The sequence below is a fragment of the Leptopilina boulardi genome, unplaced genomic scaffold (genome assembly GCF_019393585.1).
Source record: "Leptopilina boulardi isolate dan_hultmark-lab unplaced genomic scaffold, ZJU_Lbou_2.1 LbouV2_371, whole genome shotgun sequence".
In the NCBI taxonomy this organism is placed as follows: domain Eukaryota; kingdom Metazoa; phylum Arthropoda; class Insecta; order Hymenoptera; family Figitidae; genus Leptopilina; species Leptopilina boulardi.
Window position 1 is genome coordinate 617,074 of NW_026137942.1, and position 10,561 is coordinate 627,634.

The 10,561-nt window shown below is 28.6% G+C and overlaps 1 protein-coding gene across 1 annotated transcript in view; it reads right to left on the reverse strand.

Annotated features, from left to right (window-relative positions):
- Positions 1–2,157: 2,157 nt before the first annotated feature.
- LOC127287527 (MATH and LRR domain-containing protein PFE0570w-like) overlaps positions 2,158–10,561 on the reverse strand; it is a 37,317-nt gene continuing 28,913 nt past the window's right edge. Inside the window, exon 8 of the mRNA XM_051314518.1 lies at positions 2,158–3,427. Within this exon, the coding sequence (XP_051170475.1) occupies positions 2,631–3,427 (797 nt within the window). The 3' untranslated portion in view covers positions 2,158–2,630. The remainder of the gene's footprint in view (positions 3,428–10,561) is intronic.

A 10,561-nucleotide genomic window follows, 5' to 3' on the forward strand; every position in this document is an offset into this window, starting at 1 on the left:
GAATATATTGATCTCAAAATTAATTGTTATCATATGTGACGTTCCATGAGGAAAGGGACCTTAGCTGCAATAGACGCATTTTCCAGAAAAGGTATTTAAAGTAGAGCGTCCCTGATTGGTTGAGACCCTCCATCGAAAATCAGCCCCACCACCTTACTACTACATCGTTCCTACAGCTCACGCTTACGACAAGTATACTAGTGTAGAAGTGGTGGGGATGGTTTCTGTAGTCCGTGCTGGAACGCGATTAACATGGTCATGATTAATGCTTTATAACAAAAAAACTAAATAGAAAAGTACAATTTTTAACTTTTGTATCTGAAAGAGCAACTCAAGATCTATCGACTGATATCAAAAACTCAATTTTCATTTTTTTGCAGCTAAGGTCCCTTTCCTCATGGAACGTCACATATTAAATTTCATTGAATTCTATAGAAAAGTGCGATTAGGCGTCTACTGCCGTTTTTCGCAGGGAGTTCGCGGGGAGTTCCCCGTGTTAAGTTCGGAAACTAAGTTGGGGAGCTTCAGGGGAAGTTCAGGCGAGCTCTATATGTCCTCGGTTTTATAACTCGCGGTGCGAAGTTCAGGATAGTTATCCGATTAAGTTTGGCGAAAAATTGTGGATAAAAGTTTAGGAAATATTAAATTTTGAGTTTTACAGAAATTTGCTTTGTGAATTTCTTTAAAACTATCTCCAGAAAGTACTCTAAATAAGACATATAGGCAAATTTTCTGTAAAATTAAAATACAAGTTTTCAGTGAATTTTATAAGGTAAGTTTATTATAAATGTTTTATAATATTTATTAAATAAAAGTAAAATTAAAAAAATTTATTTTTCCCTTATTGCGCTTTCTTTTATTTTTCCCCAACATTAACGGCGCAATTTTCGGAAATAAATTTGGAGGAGCTGGGGATGTTTATGGCTTTTATCATTAATTAATTAATTAAATTTACCGAGATGTATGGTGGACATTTAAATCGTCAATTTGTAATTTGATAAATTAATTTAAAAATTAAAGTATCTGCATTTTATAATAAATATTTATAATTATTTGTCAATAATAATTTAATAAAAATTTGACAAGTCCAGAATTTTTTATAACGAGATTCAGTATTTAATAAATTTCATTTTTAAAGAATTACCTTAAATCGTTTTATATAGCTGCTAGTTTCACAAATAATATTAATATTAACATTGCAATATTATTTCAATGCCCTTTTAATTATGACACTAATTTAATAATAGAATTTAAAAATATTTCGTTGAAAACATTTTTAAATTTTCCCGCCATTCGTGTCAACTGATGACGACAAGGCTTGCAACTTATAAAGACCCGAAAGTTACCCACCTTCAAGTTGTTGGTTAGGTTAGTGGTTAGGGTTCTTGGCTGTTGTGTTGCGCGTCCGGGTTCAATCCCCAGCTCCTCCAAATTTATTTCCGAAAATTGCGCCGTTAATGTTGGGGAAAAATAAAAGAAAGCACAATAAGGGAAAAATAAATTTTTTTTAATTTTACTTTTATTTAATAAATATTATAAAACATTTATAATAAACTTACCTTATAAAATTCACTGAAAACTTGTATTTTAATTTTACAGGAAATTTGCCTATATATCTTATTTAGAGTACTTTCCGGAGATAGTTTTAAAGAAATTCACAAAGCAAATTTCTGTAAAACTCAAAATTTAATATTTCCCAAACTTTTATCCACAATTTTTCGGCAAACTTAATCGGATAACTATCCTGAACTTCGCACCGCGAGTTATAAAACCGAGGACATATAGAGCTCGCCTGAACTTCCCCTGAAGCTCCCCGGTAAAAACACTTGCATTAGAAAGTATTGAAAAAATTTAATTCCTTTTAATTCATTTTTTGTCCAGAGTTTTGAATTCCCAATAAGTAACTATAAATTAAAATCTTTTAATTCCCTTTAATAACGCCCAATAAAGTTTGGCCAAGGTATAGAAAGGAACTGAAAAGCATAAAATTTTAAGGTGGGTATAGAAAGGTATTCAATTTTAATATTGCTATTGAAGGCCAACCTGATGCTCTTAAAAGTTATTTTTTTATGAGTAAATGCAATAAAAGAAGGTAATAAATAAAATTAGAATTTTTTTACGACAAATTATATATTATACGTGATTTACATGAAAATATTTTCTTTTCTGTTCTTTTATAACATATATCGAACATTTACAAATTGCAAAACTTGCTTATTACACGTACAATCATAATGCTTAAAAAGTACGGAACAAAATAACATTAGTAAAATTTTTTCCACAGGTGCTACATATAACTTGTTATAATTACATTTAATGTATAGTAAAAAAAATTTACCCGAAAACTAGAAGAACTTTTAAAGCACTTTTCAAACAAATTATATGCTATATGTGATTTACATGAAAATCGTTTCTCATCTGTTGCTTTATAATATATAATTAACATTTACTTTTAAAAATTGCAAAACGTGCTTGTTATATCTACTATTGTAATGCTTAAAAATTAGAAGACAAAATAACATTATTAAATTTTTTTTGACAGATGTCTGAAAACAAGATAACTTGTTATAATTACATTTAATGTGTAACAAAATCAGTTCACCCGAAAACTCAAAGCATTTAAAGTGATTTTAAAGTGATTCGTCACTTTCACTGCCAGCATCATAAGTGTTATCTTCCCACTTATTTTCTTCATGAATGTCAAGTGGATCCAAATTTGAAAACAAATCTATAAATAGAGTTGTTTCTGCCAAATTTTTAGAGACGTCCACAGCTATGAAAGGGTTCTTTCCTAACTCATTTTCTGGATTGCTTTCAACAATTACAATAGAGTTTTCATTTTCCACAGAGCAGTTAAAATCATCTATTTGAATTGAATCATCATAGATTTGCTCCTCATAAACTTTATCATCCATTGCTTCATCATCATCTACTTCTTCATTATCAACTTCATCGTCATCCATTGCTTCATCATCATCTACTTCTTCATTATCAACTACATCGTCATCCATTGCTTCATCATCATCTACTTCTTCATTATCAACTTCATCGTCATACATTGCATCATCATCATTTACTTCTTCATTATCAACTCCTTCATCAGCCATTGTTTCATCATCACCCACGTCATTCACTTCATCATTCCTTTCTTCATCATTCCCTTCTTCATCATTCCCTTCTTCATCATTTCCTCCTTCATCATTCCCTTCTTCACCATTTCCTTCTTTATCATTCCCTTCATCATCCACTATATAATCACCTACTAATTCATCAGTCACTCCTTGATTATAAATTCTTTCATCACCCTCTGTTTCCATCACCCGCTCTTCTTCATTAATCATTCCTCCTCTGATTTCTTGTTCATCCTCTTTTTCTGTTAGAACTTCTGCAGTATTGCCCAAAATGTTTTGACCAGATTTCTTAGGTTCTGAAAATAAAAGAAATATTAGAACTAATTGAAATAAATGTTAACTATATCCAGTGCGCAAAAAAATATAATTGTTCGTAAAACGGTCATAAAACGTTTTCCGAACGTTTCATGTCTTTCAAATAGTTTTAATAACGTTTTAAAAACATGGAACGTTCTCGGTACGTTATTTGGTAGACATGAAACGTTCTAAAAACGTTTTAGGAACGTTTTACTAACAATGATTATGAGATAGAAGTCCGCAACGTTTTAAAAACGAAAAATTAAAAATGTAAAAAATTACTTTTTCGCAATGACAATCGCTTAAAATACACTTTACTATAACAAAAACAAAATAATAAATCATGAACCCCCAAATAAACCTAAAATTGGGGGTAACTTGCCCCACGTCATCAGTAAAGTACCCTTAATTGGCCCAACTTTTCAATTTTTTTGGTTAAAATGGCTTCTCCTAACCATAAGACTAAAAGATACGTACACTAGAACCACCCAGAGGGTGCGGAAAGCGTTCGTTTTGGGGCAACTTGCCCCACGTCATAAAAAAGTACCCTTAAATGGCCCAACTTTTCAAATTTTTTGGTTAAAATGGCTTCTCCTAACCATAAGACTAAAAGATACGTACACTAGAACCACCCAGAGGGTGCGGAAAGCGTTCGTTTTGGGGTAACTTGCCCCACGTCATCAGTAAAGTACCCTTAAATGGCCCAACTTTTCAAATTTTTTGGTTAAAGTAGCTTCTCCTAACCATAAGACTAAAAGATACGTACACTAGAACCACCCAGAGGGTGCGGAAAGCGTTCGTTTTGGGGCAACTTGCCCCACGTCATAAAAAAGTACCCTTAAATGTCAACTTATACCGCGCCGTGGTTGCTGTTTACACTGGCGCGCGCCGACAAAAATGTTTGATATTTAATATCTCGAAAACAAAAAAACTCGGCATTCTGAAAATTTATATACTTATCGGAAAAAACGTCAACTTTTCTTTGTAATTATTTATTTCAAAAAAACGAAATTCACCATCGGAAAGAGCATGAAAAAAACTTCAAAAAAAACCTGCCTAAATTTTTATTTATTGCATTTATAGACAGAAAATATTCAAATAGTAGGCGGTGTCAGGAAAAACTGATAAAATTGACCCCCTCTATCTCCCCCAAAATTTGAAAAAAGTCAAAACTTTTTTTGGGGATATTTTTTTATCAGGTAGGACAACAATTTCCCTAAGTTTTACTTTTTTTCGAGAAATCAATTTTTTAACTCAGGACATTACACGTAAAATGCCTCACATTTGAGCCTGTAAATATTGCGGAATGCAATTTGATGTTAACCTCTCCCCAACAAATTTACGTCTATAATATCTTTGTTATTATGCATAGTTAATAATCGATTAAGCTAGAAAAATACCTTCATGTTTAAGTTGTTTGATCTTCGATGCGTGCAAAAATTTTAATTCTCAGATTTAAGTATTATATGTATAGTAACCCGAGGCGAAATTTAAGGCATACTTTACAAGGAGTAAAAAGAATAGCCGGGACCAAAAATTTTATTGTTTAGATACCTTCTGTAATATACGAAAAAAAAATTCTAAACAATGGACGGAACGAACACTTTAAAATAATAAGAAAAATTTATTGACTTAATGAAAATTAAAAAATAAGAGTTTTTAATAACAAAATTTTTCTTCATTTAATAAAATTAAAAAATTTTTCAACAAAAAATTTTAAAAAATTTTATGTACAAAATTTTTTATTGTTTTGGGAATTAAAAAAATGTTTTTTAAAAAAAATATTTTTTAAATCTTTTTAACAAAAATTTGTTAATTCAGAAAATATTTTATCATTTTAATTTGTAATAATGGTTCCTGGAATTAAATGTGCACGCACACATATGTCAGAGACAGTGTAAGTTTGAACCTAGTGGATAGAAGCAGAGATATTTACTTGCAGGCGACATTGACTCTGGCTGGGACTGGTGTAGTGCAGGCGGGGATATTCGGTCGCCTCCGGTGTACTTCGTTTACGCTCGGCGCTACCCCCGCCGGCCGCAACATTCACCTTCAAGGCTCTGGCGAAAGTTGACTGTAAAACGTTTCTTGCATTTCTCGACTAATTTCGTTCTCTCTCCACTCGGAAACAATTTTTTTTTGTTCTAGCACGGCGGTTTAAATGTAACACAATTTTTTTGTTAAATATTTAGCTAATAACATAAATTTTTTTTGTTAAAAAAATTGATTTTTTTATTACGAAAAAAAATTTTTTTCCAAAAAAATATTTTTTAAAAAAAAAAAAAAATTTATTTAAAAGAAAATTTTATTTTTTTATTAAGGGGGGCGCCTACTTTATCGGGTTAAAAAAAGCGATTTTTTAAAAGTTGTCTTAACTGAAAGTACAACTATCAGAGAATATGCTCTTAAAATATTACGTCAAAATACAAAGTATTTTTCGAGTTACAGCTTGTAGAACTCAATAAAGCGCGTGGCCTGGCGCGCGACTCCATTCGCAGTCTCTAACACTTTTCATAATTTGTTGCGCTTATCTACTATTACACCTACCATTAAAATTACCATTTATCAGTAAAATGTCGTCTTATCCAAGAGCTACCCATAACAAAATAGTCGTTCATCGAGGCCACGAAAAAGACGTAAGTTTTTAATAAACAGCACTTACATGTTTTTCAATCTTTAAACTCGTTTTTCTCAAAACACTGTTTTTGTAGTTTGTGTACACGATAGACAAAAATCTATTCAACCGATTAAGGTCTACCTGGGCTTGTTATGAAGATAAAAAGTGTCTCTTCTGTATGAATTAAATTTGTTTTTGATAGAGTTAAATTTAGTGCTTTCTTTTAAAGAAAAAATGAGATTTTTTTTGGCGAAAATTAAATTTTTTTTTAAAAAGTCATATAAAAATGTCAGTTTTTACTTTCTATTGAAATCTTTTAATTCATACAGAAGGGAATAATGTATATTTAAAGAAAAAATTTTGTTTTTTTGTTTTAGATAAGAATTGTGGACCATAGGTTGTACGCAATGGGAAAATTTCAGCAGCGAGGCGTTATATATATGGCGTTTATTTTATTATTAAATTCTATTTTCATTTAATCAAAAAATTATATTTCAAAGATTTAAATATATAAGAAAACATACACTAAATCTCGCATCGATTTATTTAAATGTGTTTGAGAAAAAAATTCCTGAAATGTACGCAGTTTTTTACCTTCTAAAGTAGGCGCCCCCCTTAAAAGAAAAAAAATGTGACAAGGGAAAAAAGCCGTTTTTTCGAATTTCTTTCTAAAAAAATATGACTCATATTTTGATAACATTTAAAAAAAAAATTTCTCTTTTAAATAAATTTTTTTCTCTTAAAAAAAATAACAATTTTTGGAAAACAAATTTTTTTTTTGTAATAAAAAATAACAATTTTTGGAAAAAAATTTTTTTTCGTAATAAAAAAATCAATTTTTTTAACAAAAAAAATTTATGTTATTAGCTAAATATTTAACAAAAAACTTGTGTTACATTTAAATCGCCGTGCTAGCACCAAAAAAATTTGTTTCCGAGTGGAGAGAGAACGAAATTAGTCGAGAAATGCAAGAAACGTTTTACAGTCGACTTTCGCCAGAGCCTTGAAGGTGAATGTGGCGGCCGGCGGGGGTAGCGCCGAGCGTAAACGAAGTACACCGGACGCGACCGAATATCCCCGCCTGCACTACACCAGTCCCAGCCAGAGTCAATGTCGCCTGCAAGTAAATATATCTGCTTTTATCCACTCGGTTTAAACTTACACACGGAAGAAATTTAGTATACTGAAAAAAAATTTTATTTGTTTCAAATACTTTAAATTATTTTAAAAATATTTAATTGGTTCAAATACTTTTTATTTGGATCAAAAAAATATGTATTTGATTCAAATAACTTGAATTATTTGAATCGCATTTATTTGAACCAAATAAATCGTATTTGGTTCAATTAAATAATTAATTGAATTGAATAAATGAATTTATTTAATACAAATAATGAGTTACTTGAAACTATTCATTAATTTATTTCACTCAAATATTTCGTTTATTTGGTACAAATAAAAAGTATTTGACACAATAAATTTATGTAATTGATTCAAATAAACTGAATTATTTAATACAAATAATTCGTTATTTAATCCTAATACACTATTTTATTAAGACAAATAAAAAAATATTTCAATCAATTAAATATTTATTTGAAACGATGATAATGATTTACTTGAAACAATTAATTTATTTATTTCACTCAAATATTTCATTTTTTTGATACAAATAAAAAGTATTTGATACAATAAATTTATTAATTCTAATTAATTAAATTATTTCATATAAATAATGCGTTATTTAAATAATACACTATTTTATTAAAGGAAAATAAAATATTTTGATAAATTAAATATTTAAGTGTAATGAGAATAATCAGTTATTTGATACCTACTATTCATTTATTTATATATATTATTTAATAATATTCGAAGTCCAAAAGTCAAATATTTTTCCATCAATACAAAATTAATGTTTACAATGATTCAGAACAGCGAAAAACGCGTTTTTAATAAAAATATATTTACACTTTTTTTTGAAAATTCACCTGGGATGATTCATGATAATAATCATGAAACATATAATTAATTATATTTTATAAATTGCATTTAATTGGAAAATATAATTTAATATCTTAACTTTAACTAAATGATGCCAAGCACTTTTCTGAGTTAAGTATTTTGCAAGTTCAATTGACATCAAGAAGTTAACATTCGTTTTCACGTACCGTGCGTAGCGTAGTTGGTAAAGCGTTAGACTCATAATCCGTAGTATAGGTCGTAGGTTCGATTCCCCCCATGCGTTTGATTTATTTATTTCTCAGGTTTGCGTTTAATCATTAATTCTATGTATGAATTAGTTGAAAAATGAAAATATGCGATCATAGTATGCAGAAATTACATATTTTTTAATTTATTTATTTGAGTAAGAATTTAATTTAGAAATTGAAGAATTAGTAAATAAATATGTTATTTATTCAATTCAAATTTTGATTTATTTGAATCAAAAAATTCTTACATTTTATGCAAATAAATTATGTATTTGGATCAAATAAAATAATAATTGCCGCAATTAAAGAGGTTTTAGTTTCAATTAAAACAATTACTTATGACAAATAATCGAATGTTTGATTCAAGAAAATTTTTAGTTGTTTCGAGAAAAATATTTTATTAATGCAAATAAATATTTATTTGAGTCAAAAAACATGCAGTATTGAATGAAATAATTTTCATAATTGATTCAAATAATTATTTATTCGTTTTGAATATTCCATTTATTTGATTTGAATACTATGTATTTGATTCAAATAACTATTTATTTGATACGATAAAATAAAATACTTAGGTTGAGTAAATGTGTATTTGGTTCAAATACATATTTATTGGATAATAGACAAGTAAATGATGTATTTAGATCAAATACTTTTTATTTGATCCAAATAAATTTTTTTTTCAGTGTAGCAATATTTGATAAGTCTGATAGGAAATTTTAGTATTCTCTTTTTCAAACGCGGAACATTTAAGTTTGATAACGAAAATCGGTATATTTTTACTAATAGTCTTTTTAGTAAATATATTCCAGAAATTGAAATTATTATTTCGCGTAAATTGATAAATTTATACGAAAAACCAGAAGTAAGTTAAACCGACGCGCACTTCGTTATTTACTAAATTTATATGAAAATTTGGAAAGATTATTTCGAAATTTGTTAAAACTATACTAAAAATTCGAAGTGGTTCAGTCGTGACAGATGACGACAGAAACACCAATAGATTCTACGCCAAAGTTTTATCTCTTTCTCATCTCGAGGATAGACGAGGATATGAACTTTTAAATGCACACACACACACATACACCGCATTGTTTTACATCGATTGGCTTACTTTTATTCCTAACCTATACTAACGATAATACGTATAACATTCGAAGAATAACGCTTCATATACAAATTTACGCTCATGTGAAAAACTGATGTGAACATTCTTTGTATACTAACCAGACATATTTTTCACCGCTTATGAGAAAGGTGAAATTATATCAAAACATATTTAAAAATATAAATAAAAATCATTATTTATTGGAAAATAATTAAATATTTTATTATTTTTTGAAGAACAATTTTTTTTACTGATTTACTGTAAAATCTTCGAAATTAATTATATAAAAGAAATTCAGGTCTGTATCAAGATAATGGTAAAAAGGGGCTTGTCTAAAGAGCTTCGTCAGTCTCCGTTACCACTCGGTGAGGATCGGGCAATTCCGAACGTTCAACTTCGGCAAATTTCGTCGAATCTCGTTAACTTTGATATTTCCTTTTCAATTTTCATATCAAATATATCAAAATGTGAAATAATTATATCATTTTATACAATTCTAATTACGAAATTTGAAATATATGGTTAGGAAAATTGATAAAGAGCTTATTAAAATTTGACATTTTTGTGTTTCAATAAAAAGATTTCAGATTTCGTAAATATTCTTAAAAATAGTATCGAAAATCGTTATCATGCCAAAATGTTCCGCAATTGTAACCAAATATACTAAAAAGTAACACCATAATATCAAATATTGCTACAAACTTTCTTTCCGTGCACTGACTGTGACATAATATATGTGCGTCGATGGGCGAACAATTAAGAAATTTGGTGTACACCTAATACAATAATTCAGATAATTCAAATAATTCATAGTAATTCATAGTAATTCATAATACTCCAATGTATATCACATTATATTAAGAAAATTCATATAATTTAAAATAATTTAAATATTTCATGATAATTTTAATACTTCTACATAATTCAATTATTTGTGGATGATTTATGTTTTTGAAGAAAAAGGTTAAAAATGGATGCGTAATAATAAAAACTCAAGAATTAAATATTAAAATACATATGTATGTAGGCGACGTAAGGGCAAAATGGGATAGCTAAGGTTTGAAGTTCAATTCAACTAACATTATTATATCAATATTTTATTATTTATTGGAATAATAATCTTTGAGAATCAGTCTTCAATTATACAGTCTTAATGTGAACAAGCGCGGTAAAACTAGCTAGCATATCTTTTAGT